The following is a 25,067-nucleotide window of genomic DNA, read 5'->3' as shown; positions in this document are numbered from 1 at the left end:
ACATTCATTTCTCTAGTGGATGAGATATTCCTACATAACACCTTTTTTGTCGCATGTTTTTGTATTCAGACTTATTTTGCTTGCCGTATCGCTGCCAAAACTTCGCTTACTAGTTTGACTTTGCCAGACGTATGATGTGTTTACTGTAAGAAGGGATCTGTGAATAATTAGATATTTTAATGCATTTTCACGAGAACTTCGCAAATGAATAAGAAAGCGTATTACTTGTAGCGATAAGCCATGTTATGCTATGTTATGCTATGTTTCAGAAAAACAAAAACAAAAGAAACTAGTAGCCCCGCCCTGGGTGATTCCCTGCTTTGCGCCCATAGCCTCTGGGATAGGCTCCAGACCCCACCCCCCCACGACCCTGAATAGGTCAAGCGGTTTCAGAAACTGGATGGATGGGTCATTTTTTTAGTTCTATTTTGTACTGATTTAAAGTGGCAATAACACGCCGACAAATGGACATACTGTGTTTTTAAGACCATGATCACAAATACATATGATAATTCGATAAACAAATGCGCGGAGCGGCTTATTCGGGACTTCTTGCTAACGTATGGCCATTACAACTTTTAACTCAATGCAGTTTTGTTACAAAGGTGTAAACGACGATAAAACGTGGAAGGCACAACATACGCCCATCGGTGCACACGGATTAGCCTTCGCCGGAAGCCGATTCTCACCTTGATGGAGGCCCCAGCGAAGCGGCTGAGCTGCTTGATGTGCTGACCCTTCTTACCGATGATGGCGCCTACTGCCTGGGCCGGGATGTACACATGGACCGTCTCCTGCTCGGGGGTCTGAGGGGAGAGTGAGAATGCATGTCAATCCGCAAAATGGCACTGCTACTCTTTGTATAAACCTATTTATTTTACTCTGGCTGCTATTCTCTTATTAAATACCGCATAACTACTACTACTACGAAAATGCTATTGGGACGCATGAACAGAACATAGAATGTTCTGGAGAAATGCCATCCACATAGCTGCCAGGAGTCAACACTGACTTCGCAACAGCTAATAACTATAACTATTACTAATAATAACAATAAACATTTTACTTGAGAATTTCCCTTAATAATAATAATAATAATAATAATGATATCTGTCTACATCACTCACTCATTAACAGATCTAGCAACAATTTACATAAGCAGTGACTGTCTGTAATAACGGCAGTGCTTCGGCAAATCCATTCGGCATCTCGCATTGCATTTAACACAATTTGCGTATACCACTGAAAGTAACCATTTGTGATGATTTGAAGAATTTACAGGATGGACCACGGTGTCTCAGATTAGCTATGAAATGTACTTACTCCAAAAGAGCCATACAGAGCACCAGAAGCAGAGTTCCCAGGGGGTGGGGGTGGCATCGAGGAGGAGGGGGGGAACAGCCCCAGAGCACTAAGGTTGAGCCCTGGAATGAGATGGGTCTGTTGCTGGAAAAAAAGAGTGAGGATGAGGGGATGATCTGCACAATATCACACATTCCCAGGGGAAGAGACAAATACAAATGATTTGTATTTTTGTACTTAAAAATAACCTGTGATGGTTACTCCAGTCAAATGCAACAATTTATGATGTCGGCCTTAATACTGTGTGTTTGATGTTGGTTAATCTATGCTTTCAGATGACATATTTAACTGAGGTTTCAACAGGTGATGTGCATAAAATGAGGCCTGTAAGATACCAACGGGAATTGGATACACAAACCGCTGTTCTATTGTTTATATTATTATTGTTTAAAAACAGTTTGACAGTTTAGTCAATTGTTCTCCAAGTTTTCTTTTTCCAAAAATGAAAGCTACTTTTATAAAGAAAAAAATCTGGATCTTGACGCTATATTTTGTTAACTTGGGGTGTCTCTTGGTAACTTTTGATGATGGGGGTGTGGGGTTTATAAAGGTGACGGTCTGATTGTTGCAATCAACAGCGGTAGTCAACCACTGCTGCTAAATACACAATGTCTCATTCGGAGTACATTAACATACAAAACTTGCTAAAGTAAAGGAATATTAATTTGGCCCAATTAAGTGCTTATGACTAACTGGAAACTTTCTACTAAATGTTTGATAAACCTTAATGGCACGGTTCCCCGATCTTCATTTAAAACAGTAATACAAGCTTCATTTTCATTTTTACTGTGGATGTCAGGTTCAGGTTGGAGCTCTGTGTATACAATGTTCCTACACACACACACACACACACACACGTTGCGTAAACATATCTTTATGGGGACCGCTCATTCATTTCTATAGGAAAAATGCTAACGCTAACTATGACAACCTTAACCCCCACCCTGCCCTAACCATAACCATAAGTAACCAAACAAAAAAAAATTGTTTCTGCATTTTTGTTTTTTTCATTGCAGTCACAGATTTTTATAAAATAGAGTTTTCCCTTATGGGGACCAGAAAACTAAAAACTGGACCACACACGCACACACACACACACACACATACACACACGCACACACACGCACACACACCTGACCTGTGAGACAATGATTTTTAAGCAAGTGAGCACAGTAATGAACATTAAATGTCTACTGAACTGAAGTGATAATTTTTTTATGAAATTGCTTGTTACATGACATGGAAGTAAAAATCCTGGAACTATAAGAAATGCTATTGAAATTATACTTAGCAGCTGCCTAATTTCACAACCTGCACTTTTTCCACAATCTCTCGTTATTCGCCTTGCACTACCAGGTTATTATGGTGTTTTTACCAAAGCACCAACAGTACCACCATGTTTACTAGCTAATCGCTAATTGTGTATGCAGTAAGCCCAGTATGTATTGGTTTTACAAAATCATTTGATCCTTATAAAGTCACATTATTAAAACTTTTTATTTCTGTTTTTTATCGGTGAACAAGCCGAACTCACGTTCATAGCAGCGATGTCGTTATCATAAGCCTCTCGCACTTTCTTCATGATTTCCTGCTCAGCCAGACAGCATGCCTCAATAGCTCCCTTCACTGTGATAGTCCTTTCTGGGTTGTATAGAGTCAAGTCCTGCAGCCTAAAGATGAGAAAAGAGCAGAATAAAGAGGCCAAGACAAATGAGGTGGAGACCCACGACCATCAGTTTAGTTAGCAGCCAAATGCTAGCAGGATTTGCCTTTGGTTTGTCAGCACTACTTCTACATGTCCACCTTTTGGAGTATTTTCCAGAATGAGGGTTGTGAGACTTGCATATTAACAGCAGGTTAAGTTGATCTGGGTACCACTTTATACAAGCAAGTGAGTCACTTACGGCGAAATAGTGATCTTAGTGTCAGTATCTTGTTCCACCTTCTTTAAGTTGCGTCCCTCCTTGCCGATCAATCGGCCAACAAAATTGTTGTGGGCGAGAATCTTGAGGGGCACCTCTTCAGCTCTAAGGACACATGAAATACTACGATGATGGCAATACTATCATCATATGCAGGAATGTGTCACGTCTCTATGGGCCTCACTATGGCAACTGCCAAAATATCCAGAATATCAGAATACAACGTCAGGACACAATAACTCATTAGAAATTCATTAGAAACAGTAAGTCTAACAGTAAGTAACAATAAGCACATTACATAGTCAAAGTAAAAACCATAGTACAACGACTTTCCACTGTACTAAACTACACTGCGTTCCCAATTGTTATAGGGTCACCAAATATATTTAGATTAAAACTGCATCGAGAACAGCAAGGTGAACAGTGTTGAAGTGAGAGAAAAAAAAAAATCGTGCATTTGCAAATAATTTAAAGTCTAGCTACACATTTCCTCAAGCCATGTACCATAAGCAGACATAAACCTCCCAACCCTGTTGCATAGATTGCAGCCTCCTTAGGGCCCCTCCACTCACGTCTTGGTGTCCTTGGCCTCCTGGTGCATGATATCAAGGATCATGCGGCATGCAGCTGAGCAGCCCTCGGGGGTGGAGTGGATGCTGATGGGCTTTTCTGCAGCTCCAGCATTCTCCTTACGGTGGACATCAATTCTTCAGAGGATGGACAGCACAAAGCACAGTCAGGGTGGTTCCCTCGTGTAATATCCTACCAAAGGCTAACAGTAACTAAGCTGTGGAGACAATCCTACCAATGGTGTCATTGCGGGTTACAGGGGTGGCAGAATCTTTTCAAGACAAAATTATGGGCAGCATACTGTACAGCATCATTAACTTTGTAACTTCATCAGATCATCGAACTACTGGATCTACATTTGGAACATGTAGTAACTCACTTGCTTTGGGTCTGCTTGGTGATATTGCGAATGGTTGAGCCTTCCTTCCCAATGATGGCTCCAACATACTGAGTGGGAACCAGCAAACGCAAAGGGATATCAGTGTGCTGGTGTTTGGGTGGGGCACCAGAGCTGGGGGAGCCTTGTCTGGGCCCTCCGCGGGGCCCATACTGTGGGCGCCGGCCATTGTCAGGCCCCTGGTGGCCCTCAGCAGCCGATGTCTCATCTGGGATGTAGGAAACGCGAAGGGCATTGTTCTCCAACTGGTGACCGTTGAGCTTCTGGATGGCTCTAAATGGAATCAAAATACAAACAACGGATGAATGACCTAATTGACAGTAAACATGTCCCACCAAATAACATCTAGAAAATAAATTAGGACGATGTCTACAATCTGCAAAACAATACAACAGAACAGAATCTTTATTGTTTGCCACGTGCCAAGCGTACAAGGAATTCCTCTTGGTGCAGATGTGAACATAAAGAGATATACAAAATAAAAGATAAATAAAAACATAAACAGACCATAAAAAGCAAACTGCAAGTAGAAAGGATGTGCGATGACAATGTAACATTAAAGTGCAACTTGCATATGTGTACTGGCTGCAGTGGTGGAACTGGTAAGGTTCTTGCACGGAAGGATTATGGTATGGCAGTGTTTCCCCTATCATTATATTAAGGAGGCATCCTGCCCCCCCTAATGGCACCTCCCGCCCCCCCTTTAAGGTGAAGTTAATTTTATTTAATTTTATTTTCTATATAACGCCAGATCACAACATAAGTCATTTCAGGTTACCTTTCGTATAGAAAAGGTCCATACATTATTTTGTTTAACAAAAGGACAAATAGCCTTATGTTATTTATCTTATTTACACAACAGCTTGTCATTTTTGTCTCTACACGGTCGCACGTTTACAGTTCCCCTTTGCTCTCTGTATTGCGCATGGTGGAGTTCCACCCCGATGCACACGCACAAACACGTGTGCGCACACACAGGCAAGCACACTCCTAGCAGCGGACAGAGAGCGCGCATCGGAAAATATGTCGCGTCAACCACCCGGTCAGCAGTGTAAACTGTGAGAGGGACTTCTCAACCGTGAGCAGGGTAATAAATATGTTTCACAATGGGGTTTTCTGCTTTAAACTATCACTATTATAAGCTATCAACTATATCAACTACGACTTTTAAAGCCTAACGGTTAGTGTATTTGCAGGCCAAGACAAACATCTGCAATAGGCTGCAAGCAGACCATCTTGCAGCCTGCCCCCCCCAAAGCTTTAAACCAAGAGGAAACACTGTATGGCACGGGATAGATATTACAATGTGTCTAATAAAGAACTAGTGCTGCAGTGGTCAAAAGCAAATTTTCATGGTTCATAAGAGAAATGATCATGATACAGTTTTGGTCTTCACAGAAAATAGTTACTGCTATTTTACAAATCAAAATGACTATAATTCAATTATCCACTAGAGGTCAGCAATACACCACAGCAATCCGGAAAAACACACACACACACACACACACACACACACACACACACACACACACACAAGTATTGTTCTTAGGTAGACACTGTAAATAAAACAATAGGAAATGCAACTTTCTCATGAGCTGAAACATATTTGAACATATTCCTCACAAAAAAACAAGGAAGCTCATTACTCAAAATCAGAAAAAGTATGTGCTAAATGTTTCGTTTTAGTCTATGTAACTAGACCTAACAATTATGCATGACAAAGTATTCTATAGTTCTATAGTTGATTTGGAATAGAAGAGATAAGTGTCACTCACTGCCTGGCCTGTTCCCGGGTCCCATACGTAACATTGACCACAGCTGTTTCACTCTCAGTGTTCACTGTTTAATAAAGAGAAGAGAGAAAGAGTAACTGCATTTACCTTAAGCTTTTGCTGAATAAATACATCACACGTACAGGAGCAAAGTTTCCAGATTATTTCTCAAAACATTACTATGAAAAAAATGAAAAAAAATTGCATGACCTCATTATTCTTAATAGAGGAAACTGGAAAAAGGAGAAAAACTGAATGAAATAGAAACAGACAAGCTTGTTGAACACTTTGAAATATGGTCATTATGGCGGAGATGGTTTCAGGTATGTTCAGGTTATTAATTGTGACCTAGTTCTTGTACTGCGATATTTCAGTCAGCTACAGACATGATGCAGCTGAATTACAATCTGCGAGCAGAAAATGAAGGCAAACAACACATAGATCCAGCACAGATCTCGAGATCATTTATAGATAATTATGCCGTATGCAGAGCAAAGATGAGAGATCGAAGATTAACAGAACTTTAGGAAGGAAAAAAAAGTGAAAAATCAGGAAGGACAGAACACTGGATGAATGTGGCAGTAACCGTACCTTGTTCACAGTTTTCCACAGTACCAAACTGGGCCAGCAGGCCATCAAGTACCTGGGAAATATATTGATAAAAGTCATGGACTAAACTTTAATACATACACTGGAAGTCAGTGGAAGAACACACTGTATGAGAATTTTTCCATATTGATGCCAGACATCATCAGTTGTAAATGTAGTGTGATACCACATCACGTTACATGGTAAGATGAAGTCAAGTTTTCTGTAGCTACAGTCCTCCGAAGCTACTTAGAAGCTACTCCCCACTAAGTCTATCAGTGTGTAATGAATTGGTACTGGGGGTGAAAGAGGGTGCACTTCCCACCACTGCAAGTTTCGGCGAGTGCATGAGAGGTTAATATTCTAGCAGCACAGAACTGTCTTCTTGTGTATCCCCAGTGGAGACCTCGTTTTAATTAGAATAATTCCCGGAGAACTAATTTTGTTAATTGAAAATCACACAACAATACAGACTTAAAATACAAATAATCTCAAGTTCTACTTTCTAAAGTAAAATGTGAACGTTTCAAGCCCATGACAATTCTGCTGACGACGGCTAAGCATCAGCTGAACCCATCTCAGGATGCGCTGTTCTGCGTTACGTACGTCCAGCAATCTGGGTGCAAATCATGGCTAAATCTATATGATGCACCAAAACATCCACTAATCTCTAAACCTGTGATTGAACAGAATAAAGAAAATATTCCAAACATACTAGAAAAATATATGATTATTCCAATGCAAAGATCACTTTCTGATTTTTGTAGTGGATATGCTTTGCTCTTATTAAAATTAATTACTTTGAAAATACCAATATTCAAAAAATAAATTATAATTTAATATATAATTTTTCAGTAATCCAAGTGTGAAAGCGCATGCAGGAATACTGTCCGTGTTACTCCTGCAGTCTCCTGCTCACATATTGATCCGTTATACTATACGATTCCTCAGCGACTGCCTCAGTTTTCAGGTGGTAATATCTAGGCGACCTTCCTTTACAGTGGTGCATATTGTGTGCAAACCGATGTGATTTTGTAGGCAGTGAAGATTCAAAAAGACACTTATGATGATGAGGGACAATTCCGAAACACAAAGGTGTCATAGTTGAAATAAAAAATTTTCACTTTAAAGTTTCATACATTGTAGCCTCCTATAGCTTGTAGCAAAAAGTTTGACTTTTATCATCTGGAAATAATTATTTGTTTACAATTATTCCTGGTACCTATGAAAGATATGAATGCGTGCTGCAAATGAAATAACAGTAACTGACATGCAATACATCATTTTTTTAGGCAGTAACATATGTAATATCTACATAATTTATTAAGAAAGCTAGCAACTTATGGATCATCATCACCTTTGACTGTATATTTATAAAGCAAAGCCACCCAAGGATGCACACTCACCTCCCACTGCATATGTGGTGGAATGTTCCGGATCTGGAGTTTCCTGGTCCTGCAATCAAAAAAAAGAGCCCTTGATGAGTACAGAGCAAATCAGCAGACCGTCTTATGTACTAAGACTGGACACATTGGAAGCTGCTGTGTAATAAATAAACAATGTGGACAGGCAGAAGCTTCCTTTCAGCTCTACTGTAATCCTGCTATAATGTTAACTTGGAAAAAATAAATAGCAATAAATTTCCTGACAAAGCCAAAATTCTGAACTACACAAAAAGAAAACACCACACGCCATAAGGAATTTCAGAAAAAAGTCCCTGTCACACCTTTCATGTATAATAGGCGACAGTCAATGTTATGATGAACGTTTAATAAAAAACATAAAGAATGAAGAAACCATCAACCAATAAACTTGGGGGCAGGAAGATGCCCATTGATGTCCATGAACAGGACTGTTGATGAAAACAAACTCCTTTACATGTCGATTTCCAGTGATGGTTTGTGGCTTTAACAAAACAAGGCAATCACCTGTCATTTTTCATATAGCATGAGTTGTGAAGCGGGTTGTGGATTCATCCATTTCCACTTGCCCCACCTCCAAAAGATACAGGAAAACCAACTTCCTGTTCAGCACCCAGTTCTCTACGTTCTATAACGTGACGTTTAATTTTGCCAAATGAGACACTCCATCATCAAACAGCAAGCTTATCTCTCCTGTAAAATGAAGCTAGATCCTGAGTCTAAAGTATAAATCATGTAACCTCCAGCAGTTTGCAGTACAACTAAACCTCTGAGCCAATCCATACGAATTAAAGGCAAACAAGAGGAACAAGCATTTCATCAATATATTTTTTCCCTTTTTTTCCTTTTTTTCTTTTTTCCCCTTTTTCTTCTTTTTTTCCATCAATATTTTGCATTAGACTCTTCTGCATTTCCATAAGTAGGAGGAAGTGAGAGAGCACCTCCTCCTCAATTCAAAATACAAGTATTGTCCAGATACTTACATATTTGCAAACACCCAAAGGACAGACCACAAGAGGGAGACTTGCAATACCTGATGTTCCCTCAACAGCTGCTGAATTACACCACATAAGCACTGTCACTAATTTTTACACCACAAATATACAAATTAATCAATTAGCAAACAAACAGATTGACTTGCTAATACTGTGCTGCTATTAAAGTTTAATTGACCAATTATATAATGTATCAAAAGAGTCCCTTAACAAAAATACATTTTACTGGATAATAAATACTTTAATGTGTGAAACTTCAATTAAAAATTATCCTCACCCTGAACTATTTTAGGTTACCAGAAGGTTTACATCACAACATGTTGAAAATAAACTGAAATATGCTGTTTGCAAAAGTTAATTGTTTCACTGTGGTTACGTGCACAAGATTAACCGTAACAAGCCACCCAGTCAGTTAAAAGCCCTTTTCCAGTGTGCAACAACAGCGGTTCACAATGAATAAACACAAATTTCACGATAAAAACAAATATCTACGAGGTCCCTCGGATAATGAATTCTGAAGTAAATACATCTTGAAGACCAAGAAGCTTCCAAAGAAAGTCATAGCAAACCATAGATTAAAAGAATGGTACAAAAAAAATCAGTCCTTCAACACCCCTGACAGTACAATATAGTCACCAGGAAATGGAAGAAGCATCATACAATACAGACACAGCCTAGATCAGATCATCTTTCCACAGTGAGCATCTGGGCAAGGTGGAAACGTGTAAGAAATGACCAACAATAACTTTGAAGGAGTTGCAAATATCAGAGGCCATAATGGGAGAGGATGTGCATCAGACAACCATTCTGAGATCAATGCATGGAAGTGGCAAGAAGGAAGCCACTGCTTAAGATGATCCACATCAGAATTTACCTAGAGCACCTGAGAAAACATAGTGCTGTGGTCAGATGAAATAAAAATTGGGCATCAGTAGGGTAGAGGTGGGAGATGTAGTCAAAACGTTGCATTACAATGCTTTTGGTTAAAATCACAATCCATGATACAGATCATAATTTTTGTTTGTGTTTACAAACAAACCAACCAAACTGGAATGTAGGTAATAATTAATTCTCTGACCATTTAACCAGCAAGCAGAACTGCTTGTAGCATTACGATAATAAACTTATTAAAGCATGCATACTGTACATATAAAAGAGACTGACTCATTACAGCAGAAGTGTTTTTATTATGCTGAAGTTTCAAAAGCTTTTGAGCACAAATGAATCAGAACCTTTTTTGGAACCAATTATTCCACATAAGCCGTGCTGCACGCCCTGGTCCTTTGACAGCACAGCTACCGTGCGACACAAGTCCAATGCGGTCTAATGGCTTAAATACAAAAGATTTTGAATTCTTTTCTTATTTTTAACCAAGTCGTAAAAACTGGTTAGAAAATACAAATTTATTTTTAGGTTCAAGATCGAGCCATTAAACTGACATTGACTGAGATTATTGACAAAGAAGTGAGATATATAGACAGTCCTGAAATCTGCAGGCTGAAATCGCTTTGTTTCATATCGGTCCATTTTTGCTGCCCAGTTGCAAGTTCCAAACTTGCAGACATCACTTGATAGGTGCTAGTGGGTTTATTCTGTTATTATAATAACTAGTACTTAAATAGTGCTGTACCACGATTCTCGCAATAACTCACATGGATACAATTGCAACCGGTGACAATTATTGTCATATTAGCCATCACTAACGAAGCTTTATGTTTGGCACAGACCAAACACAGCACATCACCAGGTAATGCCGTCCCTGCAGTAAAACACAACGTTATGGGGCTGCTTTTCATCAGCAGGGGCTGGAAGGCTTGCAACAAATGAAGGAAGAATAGACAGTGCAAAATACAGGCAAATACTAGAGGAAAACCTAATTCAATATGCTTAACTTTTATACTTAAAACTAGACTAATTTTTAACAGGACAACAACCTCAAACATAAGGCCAAAGCCGCCCTAGAATGACCTAAAGTGATGGAGTCAAAATGCAGTTGAGACTCAGTGGCATGACTTGATAACAAACAATATCCAAGAAACTGGAGAAACTTCGAACAGTTATGCCAAACAGAACAGGCAAAAATTGCACCAAGTGGAAAAACCAGTAGGGATTAACATTAAACAAATCATGTTATAAATTGTTGCCAAAGTTGTTAGCGTTACATATTGAGTTTAAGCGTTATAATATATGAATTTATATATATTACAATCATATTTCTGGTTCTTTTTTTATGTATTTTCATTTTTTTATAACTTAAAATAATTTGTAATATTATTTCAAATGAAACTGTTACATACAATAATTACTTAAAGCATACTTTTGTAGAATTTGCTTGTACTTTATACCTGTAAACACACACACACACACACACACACACACACACGATTGTATTCATATCTTTGTGGGGACCATCCATTCATTTCTTTGGGATATTTTTTTAAATGAGTTCTACCATAATTCTTGGAATCCCAAAGACCATTAACACATACAAACATGATAATAACGTAACTTAAGATTAGAAAATATTATGCAATAATTATACATAAACACACACACACACACACACACACACACACACACACACACACACACACACACACATATATATATATATATATATATATATATATATATATATATCTCACTGCAACAGACACTGTGCCTGTCCATAAAGTTCTTGGTTCTGCCTGCCTTTTGCAAAGCAAACCATAGCAATACTGTCCCCCCTCCCCACTGGGCTCAGATTGCACTTAATGCTTAACGTCCGGGGCTTCAGCACGCTTTCATCATCACCGTATGACGTTTCGTGTCGAAAAAATCACAGGAAGGAAAGCACTATCGCACAGTACAATGGAGTCCAAGATTAACATCTTTTGGAGTCGTTACGAGTGAGATGACACACAGCGTTCATACACATCTATTGCGCATGCAACACAGCAATTTTCATTTAATCGTGCTGCATGTATAAAAAGATGCTCTCGTATAAAATGTCCCGTATTTTGCCAAATGTTTCAGAGTTTTTATGTGTTGCGTTCAGCTGTTCCTGGATACTCGCGTCAACCTTAAATTTCCAGCGTACACTGCACCTCTGCCATAGACCAAAGTGATCCCTCTGCCGCAATGACTGCTAAGTTGCTACCCGATCCGTTCCTTCCTTGTCTGCATCATGTATAGTGTACATCTGCGCATGCGTGTGCCAGTTGCACCACTGACATCATATCTGTGTTCTGGGCTCAGGCACGGTTAGCAATCCAACAGGAGCTGTGTTCGAATTCAGAGGCTACATCCTTTGAAGGATGCGGTCTATATAGTCTTTGTAGGCGGTGTCCTTCAAAGACCGACACTGTGAATCTTGGGATATGTTGGACTGCGAAGGATCCATCCTGTGGATCCTTAGCGACTTGGCCAAAGAACACGTTGTTAGACCAATCTGAAGGAACCTTTGAAATAGGACAGCTTTTTTGCACCCCTGTGACGCATTTGATCTTCAAATGCAGTCTTAGAAGAATTTCACCCATGAATTTGGACACAGCCTATACGCGTACCGTGCCCAAGTCCAACTGAGCGGTGCTCTTTCAGCGGGTCTGGGCACGGTACGCAGCGATCACACTAGTCAAACGAACTGTACTTTGGGGGTCAAACATGCTCAGGCACGGTACGGATCAAAAAACGCGAGTACACCCCAAGTGACTTTGAAGAGAGATCGATGGGTTTGTATGTAATGCAGATTCCACACGAACGTGAGTCTTTCGGTGGGGGTTGAGTGAATTAATTTACTGAAACTGAACAACGCATAGCCGCTGTAGCATACTACCAGCTGTCCTCTCAGCATCCACAAACATGGGCACTTTTTATAATGAGGGCAAAGCAGGGGGAGTTATGACCAGCAGACATTATAAACTACCAAGGCCCAAGTGTCAGTGCAATAACACTAATTAAAATGCTCCTAGATACGGAGGATCTGGCAGTACTGAAAGAAGTGAATATGGGAAAATGGGATATGTTTGAAAGCAAAAACTCTTCCTAAATTAAATAAACGAACAACTTGTCATCCAGAAAAACAGACGTTCAACTCAAGTCAGCATCTCAGCATGAAAACATTTTTAATAGCAAGATAAATGTAAGATACATGTAAGATTATGACATCAATTTAAATAATATCCATCCATCATCTGGCTGCATATGATCATCAGTGTTGTGGGAAGGCTGGGAACCAAATCCAGGCATCACAGGTCATAAGGCAAGGGTGCCCCCTGACTGGGATGCCAGTCCACTGAAAGGGTGTGTAAAATTATATCTTTGTGGGGACTCTCCATTCATTTCTATGGGGAAAACGCTAATGACAATATGACGACCGTAACCCCTACCCAGGCCTAACCTTAACCATAAGTAACCAAACAATATACAAGACTTTTTACTTTTTTTATTGTATATCTAATCAACACGTGTATATATATATATATATATATATATATATATATATATATATATATATATATATATATATATATATATATATATATATATATATATATATACATACACACATACACACACACACACACACACAAGATTGTATTCATATCTTTTTTTATTATTAGTTCCATCATAATGCCTTGAATCCCATTGCCAAAGACATACAAACATGATAATAATGCAACTTAAGATTAGAAAGTATTACGCAATAATTACTTCCCCTTTACCCTCGTCCATCTATTCAACTTCCAGGCACCGTAGGGCACAATTACACTCTATGTTCACCTTATGGACGCAGCAGTGCCACCCACTGAGTCCCCTTTGATCTCAACCTAAAATGCAAAAAAATTATATAACATGTTTGGGACGGACTAAAGTAGATTATCACACTGTTTTCCGATAACATGAGAAAATTGTTCTATGCAGATACTTATAATTACATTAACTAGTGGAGTAGTGGACAACAAAATTTAGAATAGAAACTACAGAAAAGAAATGCTCATCATTTCATATAATCTAAAAGCATATCCTGAGCAGGTAAGACATTGCCATGACTTACTGAAGCACACCTCTCATACGTATATTCATTATATTAGCATGTTTAGCAACATATCACACTTTTGTACAAAGCTCTGGAAACGGCTGACTGATGCACATTGTCTCTCACTGCAGCGGCTGACGGAAAACTTTGGGTGAATCCTGTACGACACCTTTGCAGCAGTTAAATGGGGCAAGCGTGTGGGAGGATGGGCAAAGAGGAAGAGCTTCATGAATGCTGCAGACAGGAAAGCTCATCTACTTCCTACCACCAATCAGCTATAGTTCTGAAGTCACATGATGAAAAGAGGAAGAACAAGGGCAGTAAAGGCCACACTTCAGATTCAAATGCTGCACGTTCACTTCGCTGGGTGACCATGAAGGAACAAATGGGTGAAGGGGGCAAAGAGGGGTGTATATTACGTTATGGTCCACCCTGGCTGCAGTTGCCGGAACATTCCTTTTGGACCATCCGTGGTTGAAGACATATATGAATATAAACATGATAAGTGTGTGACTGTTGTGCCCTGTATATGCATGTAAATACATATGCTAAGATATGCCTGAATTCTGAAATCTGCTGCTCTAACAGAGTGGTAGGTGAAGCGTGGAAAACGTCTCTTCCCAGCCTGGACTCCTGACCTCATGGAGGAGTGGGAAATGCTATCACAGGCACAAAAAGAAAGATGACATGGTTGTTTCTTGAGTATGATGGCATGAATTAAACCACAGCGTGTGGCACTTCAGATGCCTGAATTCCAGTCTCGTTCGTAATATATTGTGCAGCTCTTTCTCCCATGCAAACGTGAGCTTGCTACTGGTCATTCATTGGAAGCTCAGCCTTGCCACCTAGCTGGCTCCATGACAGCTGTGTGCTTATAATGCACGACCTGCCTCACTTGTATGTTGCTTCATTCAAAAGAATCTGCCAAGTAAATAAATGTAAAAGGTAAATAACTGAACCCTATGAAAATGTAAATCTCTGAACACCACAGACTGCATCTCCTTAATGTGGAAGATTAGGCAACACTACTTCTTCACTCGCTGGCAAGCCTGTTTGAGGGATTCAGCTAAAGTACAACATGCAAATACACCACGTCCAATCCTATGCAAAGCTTCATAGCACAGTATGTTCTATACTATGAATATAACAATGCAATATATATACAGGATATATAAAAAACATGTTTTAGTAGGTGGTTTCCCAAATGCTCTGCACTTGCACCACTTATTTGCAGCCACATGAAATCTGAATCAGTCCAAATCAGTTCGCTGAGAGAACATTTCCTTACATTTGGAGTTGGAGACAAAAGCTGTATCACAGCAATGTGTGACAGATCTAGAGGTTTACAAAATATTGCGGCAGATAAAACTATTACATTTTTCTAAAATCATCTGAAAGTACCACATCAGTGGAATCACATTCTGTTCACTGTATCCCATCCATACATCCATCCATCTTCTAACTGCTTATCCAGTAAAGGACCACAGAGAGCTGGGATCCCACCCCAGGAAACACAGGGCACCGTACGCTACATATCAATGCCATTCATTTTGCTTTTGACAGTACTCCACATACAAGTGCAGCTTAATCTCATCTTGACTGTACCCCATATACCAATACGATTGTTTCTTAAGAAGAAAGGCATCATGCGGTTCCCTCCCCCTCACTTCCTTGTGCTTTTCTTCCTTCATCCATTCTGTATCCCTCAGCCTCCTGACAAAGCACTACATCTGGATGATGCTAGTCCTCTGTGCAAAGACACCCCTGCAGCCACAGCTGTTTTTTTCCTCTAGTTTGCAGACACAGGGCACTTCTACCCCACAGAAAGAGATAGAGAGTCTCCTGCTGTCTTCACCTTTACGCTTTATGCTACTAACACCCACCAACAGCTTTCTGCTTGCAAAAGACCACTTGCAGCAGTAAAACAAACAAATACATACATACTTTTACAGAAGCAAAAATTGAACCATTTGGTAAGTATGATATATAGGACAGACTTAGGCAGGCAGAGAAAATGTTTAAGGCTATTTATCTACGTAGTAACTGCATATTTGCTCAGAAAAAAATAACGCCATTTAACATTGCCGCATATGTAAAAATTAACAGTAACACATAAAAAAGAATTTCTTCTGTTCTCCAAAAAGTTACTGGTATGTTGTTGGATGACTAGATGAACTATACTTCAGTTCCCAAACCTCTCCTCAGTGGAACCTCAGCTATTCCATGTATTCATGAAATTTCTCCACCAGCTCAATTAATTAATTAACTTAATTCGTCAAATAACTCAATGAGGTATATTGATTAACCACACTAGGTGGGATAGTGGCCAAGTCAAAAAATACATTGGTGTATTAAATAACTCAGCGAGGTATTGATTAACCAAAGGAGGTGGGATAGCGGTGAAGTCAAAAACTACACAGATTTATTGGATGGTTGCTACAAATACTGAGATGACTTCAGGGCAGGTTTTGAAACGGTCAGGCTGAGAATCTTTGACACTCATAATATAGTTTTACACAAACATGAAGACCATTTAAGCAGCATTTTCCTTTTCTGCCTAAGACTTTTGCACAGTTCTGTATATTCATACAACACACCTTAATAACCAGTAATGGTAAAAAAGCAACCTTCAGTTTATTCATTTGACTCTTAGTTCAATTAATCTATAAGCAGACCTTTGAATGTGATTCTCTAATCTAATTAAATGTAAGGTAATTAATATGAAACACATATAACACTTTATTAGTGAAACAATCACGTAAAATCAAGTAAGGTAAACCCATATGATCTCTCTGTATGTTGAGATCGCCAAAATCAGTTAAGATTGTTATAATCAGCTAAGACTTACTGGGAAAATAATGAACAGAGATCTGACATACGACAGAAAAACTTCAGCGATTTGGACAAAAACTGGTACCCTAATTATATTATAATCCACTGTTCAACTGAGGAGCATCTACAAGAACAAGCAATGAAAATGCAGACCTACTAAGATGTGTAATGGCACAACGGCAGGAAATGGGGGCTGTACTTCCTAGATCCTCCTGTCATTCAGGTAGTTGCCAGTTATAGCTCAGAAAGTTACAAACCTGAAAGAGGAGGCTGATGAGGACGCAGCGGAGAAGCTCCGTCTCAGTCTTTAATGCCAGAGATAGAACAGAACAGCGCCACTGCACTGCCTGAAGGAGGGGGAACCCTGCTTCCCGTGGACACAACGGCAAGAAATTAGTTAGCAGTAATTTATGTGACTTTGTAATTTGGGAAGCTGGGCAACAGGTTAATGGAAACATTAAACAACCGTAATATGCAGGGTCTGCATTTCAATTTCATGCAAATAACTAAATTTGTACATTCCTATAAGACACCACCTAACATTTCAAAATATCATAAATATCTAAATGTTACACCCCACATCTACACTCTGCATTTAAATGAAGGGATGTGTGCTATAGTTTTACGGTCATGTTCATAGCCTCAAAGGGTAGCACAGCATCCACCATGCATGTATGTGGATCACCTGTGACTCCGGGTGGATCTGGTATGCATACAGGTCCCGTCTTCTACAGTTATAATTCCGTTCCTTATCCCTGTTGCCCCCCCCCCCCCATTCTGTACTTTACACCAGTCATATCTTGAATATTTTCATCAGCTGCTCCTTTCACTGCTTACTGAGTGCTATTGATCTATATTTTGTCACCTTTCTTGCCATCAATCTACAGACGTGAATGTTAATTTTATTGAATATACACCGACAGGCAAAGTACTTTGGAGAAGACGGCATTCAAGAATAGCTGAAGAAGATAAAATGTGTTTTTTAGTTTTCCTTTTGCGTTTTATTTTTTTTTTTTTAGAGCAAAGGCCACCAAAGCTAATTTTTCCAGGAAACACGGGGCGACGTCTGCTTTGCATTAGAAAAGGCCCCTGTGTGCCACCTATTAAAAAGTTTTGAATGCATGATGGACCACCACAGGATATCCAGAGTGGGGATGGTGTAGGACGTAGCAATATACACTATGGCTATGGATACAATATAAACAATATAACCACAAATATTCAGGTATGCAACTATGCCGACTTCTATATTCTGTCTGTTGATGCCATCATACCATTTAACCAATGACAAGAGTCTTTAATAACATGTCTAGTTTGTAAACAAGATTTTTATCACACATAAGGGCAACTGCAGTAAAATTGAGGAAGTCAGTCAAAAGAATTAAATGTGAAAAAACTAAAACTACTCAATCATTGCAAGGGGCAATGGGTAAGACTGGAGGGGGGGGGGGGAATCCATTTTATCATGATTCATATCTTGAAATATTGTAGTGAAGAGTCTGGGGAAGAGTAAAGTAAAAACCTACAGCACAACACAGACCTGATGTCATTAGATTAACTAAAGCACCCGCAGATGATATCAGTGATTGCGGAAGAAACACTGCGTGCACAAAATCACAGCACTCATCATCATTATCTTTTCTCAAGTGCAACTTTTTTTGCTGAAACTGCCACCAGTCAGTGGAAAGAGAGACAAAAGGTTACCCAAGCGGACAAAAACTAAAGAAATGACTGAAGATAACTTGTTCATGACCAAAGATTATTCTTAATTCAAAGCAGTCTTATTAATGTCCCACATAATCAGTTCATGATATTTTAATCATAAAATGAAAAGAAATGAAGAAAAGATTAGACAAACATTTGTCATTAAAAAGCAAAACACAAATCATCTAAGATACACACAACTAAGTCTTATATAAGAAATATGTCAAAACTTCAGGGTGAATGTATTTAAACAGTGGAAAAACCAGAAGACATTAAGAAAACCATAGCTCATTCTTTCCCTTAGATCAACACCAACCAGTTTTCTCAATTAAAGCACAGTAGGCAAATACCCACGTCTCACTCATGCAGTTTGTACAAATCTGTTTCCATGTGGCTTAGTTTGTTGCACTTTGAATTAGCGATGTGTGGAGTCAAATGCAATAGCAATAAAAGACTATGTGACAGCAGACTGGTTTGCAATAATACCTTAACTTTGCTATCACTATCTTTTACCATGCTTGAGATTTTACCTCTCTTTGATGTCTTTTATGAACCAAATTGGTACGGCATTACGAAGGCTTCAATTAAAAAAAAAACTTACATTTTACAGCTCTTCACAGGGGAACATTTTATGAGAAACGAAATGTCTAAGAATATAACAAAAGATTACCTCTTGAACCACAAAGCCTGAGTTTAAATCATAATTTCTTTTACCATAATTAGGCCACCATCTCACAAGACATTTGTTTTTAGTTTTGAGCATTTACTAATCAGTTGATTAGTGAGTGAGCAGTATTCTTCTTCTTAATGGTCTTATTTTAAAATGTATATGCTCAATGCTCAGGTACCAATTAACTTAATTTGCTAAATATTTGGGTGATATATGTCCATGCGCTAAGGAAGCCTATGCGATCTTTGTGAAGGCTTTCTATATGGCAAAACTAGCATAAAACAACTACTTAAGAGCACTCTCTATTTTTATGGGATTAACAGTAAATATCTGAACTGTTGTCTAATGAAGGAGTACAACAATGCACACCGAAACTAATATATGCTTTTTGAATGTATGCTACTTGTTTACCCACAGCAAAGAATTCATTAAAAACTTGGATAAGTTTGTCTTTCCCTCCTGAGCACATGAAGCTTACTCCATGCTCAGCTCAATTTAAGATGATTATTCTTAAAGAGACAGATTATAAGGAAGAAGTCAATGAAATGTCTCATTAGTGAAACAAAGTATTTATATTACTCTACGTTTCTTGTGCACCACAACAAATTCAAACACATATATTTTCAGAATATACCAATACAGATTTATCTTCAGTTAACGTCTGCTTCTTCTACACAACAAATAGTGATCTTAAACCAGAAGAAGATCAAAAGAATAAACTGTTGTGAAAGACCCCTCCCCCAAACCCATCACCGCTACTCTGCTGATCATCCCTCTCTCCTTCCCCCCTTTTGCATTCCTTATCAACCAATCCCCTTAGGCGCTATCCCCACTGGAGGTGAAAGGTCACTCCACAAGACAGGAAAACAGGAGATGCTGATGTGACATTAACCCTTTGTCAGTCAGATCTGAGCTTTGTCTGCACGACAAAAGCAACTTCTGTCACCACCCCCACTGCACTGGTTCACTGCAACAGTTGCAATTGTCTTGAATTCCACAACTATTCTCATTTCTTATAATTTGTTAGTGGCACAAATTCACAGAAAATACTACCGACATACAGCTTAGAAGGATGATCCATTGCGTTTGAAACACAAAAGCAATTGGGCAAAAATGGTACATACAATTTCAGATTTCATTACAAATAGATTATTAGATCAAGACTGGTTGGATGACGAGGCGGCATGAATAAATAAATACATCCATGAAAAGCACACGCTGAATGGTGCTGTATCTTAAAAAAATCATGCAGACATATCAAAAATACCAAGCAGTATAAGTGCATGAAGTGAACGCTTAATGTTGAGTGACCTGAGCTAAACAAAAGCATAATTCTTAATCTTATATAATTACATAATTCTTTCTTCTTTCTTAAAGCCATTGATACATTCCATATTAAAACCCTTAAGGTTGTTAATCTGGTCATTTTGATGATATTGGTGATATTGATTTTATATTCTTTTCTGGGCAAATCTTTATTTATAAAACAAATATACACAAAACATTAAACCGAGTAGTACCAATCATGTGTATTCAGCCAGTCAAACCTGTGTAACCATATATCATACAGTATCACCATATAACCAAATATCGTGGAGTATCACGATATAACATCAGTCTTCTGAATTAGATTTTATGGTAACACATTATTTGGACAGTCCACCCATAGAGTGTAACATTTCAGCAACTTAGTTGACATTCAATAATTCAGCTGTTTCACTGTATATGTAAAAGAATATAGAGTATACAGAGTATATGTAACGATTGATGAACATACCTACATATTCTTAAAATAATTTAGTTGAATTTGACTGCTCACTCAACCTATGTTAAATTATTTTTTGATTCTCAACTAATAAGTTGTTGAAATGTTAAAAATACAAATACTCTGTACACCATCCATAGGCAGACGATCCAAATAAAGTATTACTGATTTTATCACTGAAACATGATTCACTTTTCAAATACACTAGTTGGAGATGCATTTATTATCAGAAGATTTGGTTGATGACTCACAAATAACCACATAGAAAATAGTACTAGAAATACAAATTTATATGCTCATGAAATTAAATAAACATGGCTGACTATGGAGCTGATTAGTCTGCGTTTCTCTTCTGTTTACATTTATTTTCTCAACTGAGAATTCACAATAGCTGAAGCTCTAAAAACTATTCTCAAAAATACCAGGTAATTACTTGCATATAGTTATTACAAACGTGTATATGTGTCAGTTCTAAAGGATGTTGTATTATAATGCATTTTCTAAATATATTTTTTTTATATAAAATGTGTTTTACATTTTTTCAATAAAATATCAGATGGTGAATTTTGAACAAGCAATAAAGGAGCAATGTAAAGTTGAGCTTTAGGTTTAAACTTTCAGTATTTTTAACAACAATGAATGAACAATCATAATCTACTCATCTTCAGCCTCTTATCCTGGAACGGGTTGCAGAGGGCGCTAGGCATGAGGCAGGGATACACTCTGTATGTAATGATAGCCAATTGAACACATACATACATGCACACACATGCACATAGTAGGTGTGATTTTGATATCCCAATCAGTCAAACTGTTATCTCTGGACGGCAATAAAGTTTATATCCAAATATTTGTGGGGACTGTCCATTCATTTCTATAAGAAAAATCCTAATCACAACAATGACAACCTTAACCCCTAACCAGCCCTTTAACCACAAGTAATTAAACAAAATACAACAAGATTTTTATAAAGTTTCCTCTTGTGGGGACTGAAAAATTAGGTCAAAATGACAGGTTTGGGATGTGAGGGGGCCACTCATTGAGTACACAGTGCTGCGCAGCAACCATAATTGTTTGCTAAATTGTTAACAACCATCCATCCATCCATCCACCTATTGCTTTTCCTAGTAAGGCGTTGCAATAATTGCTAATATCATAATATAAAATGTTTAGGACTCTCACTGTCTTTTGGGAAGTGGGAATGCTACTGAACGGGAATAACACATCAAAAGTGTCCACTTCCCTCACCCCACAATGCACTTCTACAGATAATGACAGAAGATAGTTTCCCAAAGAATTCCAGAATCAACCAGAGATCAGCCTACACCTGTCATCAAGTTTACAAAAGTAATCTATTTTAAAGTGCTTTTGAGTTTTTCAACTCAATATGCAGAAACTTAAACGAAGAAATATTCTAACAGTAATCTTACTCAGGGTGGAAATGGATTTAGAGATAAAAAAAAAAAATGTTATATTAGTACCCATGATACTATATATTGTAGCTCAATATTGTTGGAAACAAAATGGTATAACCCTCCAAACCTGACACAGCACAAAAAGGTTTTGAGTGACTAAGTGAACCTCAGACTTGGTGTGTAAAATAAATGAAGGGGCTGTTATTGGATTTTTGTAAGCAGATTTAAATTTGTTGACCACCCATATTACTAAAGCAAAAAAAACACGGGGAAGTTAAGAAAAACCACAGCACAGTGAAATGTAATCGCACCCCATCTGAACATTGCTGGGGAAAAAAACAAAACAAAAAAAGTATTTGTGTGTGTTGTTTTACAGTATTTTTAAACAGTGTTTTGTCATATATGTTACCTAGGATAAATTCATAAGTTCGCAATTACAATTTTTCTCTATATATAAGTGTAAGTCTGAAACTCTACAAAGTGAAATATGATTAAACAGCATGTCTTAATATAAACTGAACTATTGAGAAATTGAGATTATATATATAAAATAAAAAGTTAATTTTGTACATCACCTAACAAATGTTACATTAGTTCTGAGTTTCATGATATAATGCAATAATTCATATTATGAATCAAAAAAATATACAAATACAAAAGATCAAAATTATGCTGTGAGGGAACACAAAAATAGCACTACCTGGTCACACTGGGATCATTCTATTGAGTTTAATTCACAATTTTCCATAAACCCATTGTATTTTCAAGAGTACTCTAAAGGAAGACTAAATGCTCCGAGAATTGTAGGACACTACCAGAGTAAAGCAACCACAAAGGAAACACACGTGAAACTTATGTTAAAAGAATGCCAATTTTATGTGGAGTATGCAAGTATACAACCCTACTGATTATTACTGTGAGTGAGAGAGTTCCTCAATGCCTCATTCATAATCGATTGCAAGTTCTCACATGTGAGAAAAAGAACTTAAGAGAAAAATGACCATATAAAGACTTAACACATTTAAACATATTTATCAGCAATATAGTAATATAAATTGTGTCATCATTACACAATACTTCATTTTAATAGACTTAAAAGTAAAGTAATTCTCAAAGATATATAAATGCAAAGTACAGTTTGAATGTATTAAATAAATGCAAAGTGCAATTATCAGCTAGGTGAGTGTGGTTTACATTTATATTATGTAACATTACATAACTAAAATTATTGCCAGAATATCCTGCCAGCAATAATAACTAGTATCAAATGCCAAGGAAAAAAAACACTAACGAACACAATGGGCTGTTACAGAAATGTTAAGCATGGTTCATAGCGTAAAGATGTTTAGAATCAAAATTGCTCAACATTGTCTGACAGCCACTCTTCAAAGCACAAGAAACACAGACACACTCAAACTCTAGAGTAGTACTACTAAATGTAATACTGCTATTGTTACCATTAGCCATCTATCCGTCTCTCACCTGCTTATCCTGGTCTCGGTCATATGACATTATTATTATTATTATTAAAATGACACTATTAAGAAATAAAAACAAACATATTCTAGGAAGTTCATAGTGTTCTGGAGTGATATTACTGTATTATGAAAATTAATATGGTGGTTTTAATAACTTACGTTTTGGGGGCAAACACAGACATGTGGATTAACAGGACAGGATTCCTGCGTCACCCAGCGCTATAGTGAGAGCAAAACACAGGCTCTCTTCATGCAGTGTCACGTTCGTAACCCCCAGTCCTTTCCTCACTCACTCTCTTTTGCTCTTTTTCATACAGCGAAAATTCCAAAGAGCAAAGAAAGTGAAGACTGGTGCCTACAAATAGTGTTTCACCCCCATTTTCCCATCAAGCGGGCTGATAATTCCCAACGTCTCATCTCGACCTCTGACCCTAAGCTAGATTTGGAATCCTCTGCTTACTGAGTTTAAAAGGCATGGAGGGCAATCTGGGGCAGGGGGAAGGGCAGCAAACAATTGCACTTTCAAAGGGAGCCATAGCTTTAAGAGAGGTGTATGGCGAGTAATGAATGGGCTCTGATTTTCTACCAAGTATCAATAAATAAAACCTATACATTAGTGAATTACTATATATTACTTTACACATCTAACAAAATATTTATAACTATTAACTTCGCCAAAAAACGTGTGCTCGTTTAAATAGAACATTGAGGTAAATATGAAAGTTCTTTTTTTTTTTCAACCGCAAAACCCATGCCGTTTAAAAAGAAAGCCTACAAAAGCGTTCCTAACAAGCTGATGAAAACACACCCAAAAATACATTACCATTAGTTTGCTTTGTTATAGTATTTTATAAACCACAGAGCACAGTCGTTATAATAATTCTCGATATTGGATTCTGATAGGAATCGTGCGTGTGCACGTTTTCTAGGGTACGTTAAGTCTAGTGAAAGTGCTGCTCACTATATGTTACCGTGCAGTTGTAATGGCTTAGGGGTAATGTGCTCAGAGCGGTGCTGTTCGCGTATGGAGTATGTTGGCTGGTGATGTGGAAAGACACATGGCAAAAAAAAATCTCTGGAATCCATTTGGTAGTAGAGGGGACATGCCTTCACTGAAACTTGGTTCATACTCCCACAAATGACCTGCCCCATAATCAGA

The 25,067-nt window shown here is 38.1% G+C and overlaps 1 protein-coding gene across 1 annotated transcript in view; it reads right to left on the bottom strand.

Annotated features, from left to right (window-relative positions):
* Nucleotides 1-25,067, bottom strand: part of igf2bp1 (insulin-like growth factor 2 mRNA binding protein 1) — a 44,913-nt gene that overhangs the window by 6,018 nt on the left and 13,828 nt on the right. Inside the window, exons 3-11 of the mRNA XM_049015716.1 lie at nucleotides 8,018-8,066; nucleotides 6,615-6,666; nucleotides 6,027-6,090; nucleotides 4,234-4,524; nucleotides 3,857-3,991; nucleotides 3,267-3,389; nucleotides 2,897-3,032; nucleotides 1,324-1,446; nucleotides 690-806 (exon numbers count right to left, since the gene is read on the bottom strand). Coding sequence (XP_048871673.1) covers nucleotides 690-806; nucleotides 1,324-1,446; nucleotides 2,897-3,032; nucleotides 3,267-3,389; nucleotides 3,857-3,991; nucleotides 4,234-4,524; nucleotides 6,027-6,090; nucleotides 6,615-6,666; nucleotides 8,018-8,066 — 1,090 coding nt within the window. The remainder of the gene's footprint in view (nucleotides 1-689; nucleotides 807-1,323; nucleotides 1,447-2,896; nucleotides 3,033-3,266; nucleotides 3,390-3,856; nucleotides 3,992-4,233; nucleotides 4,525-6,026; nucleotides 6,091-6,614; nucleotides 6,667-8,017; nucleotides 8,067-25,067) is intronic.

The sequence above is a fragment of the Brienomyrus brachyistius genome, chromosome 5, assembly GCF_023856365.1.
Source record: "Brienomyrus brachyistius isolate T26 chromosome 5, BBRACH_0.4, whole genome shotgun sequence".
Taxonomy (NCBI): Eukaryota; Metazoa; Chordata; class Actinopteri; order Osteoglossiformes; family Mormyridae; genus Brienomyrus; species Brienomyrus brachyistius.
The sequence above is the reverse complement of the archived record's forward strand: the minus strand, read 5'-3'. Positions and strand labels throughout refer to the sequence as shown.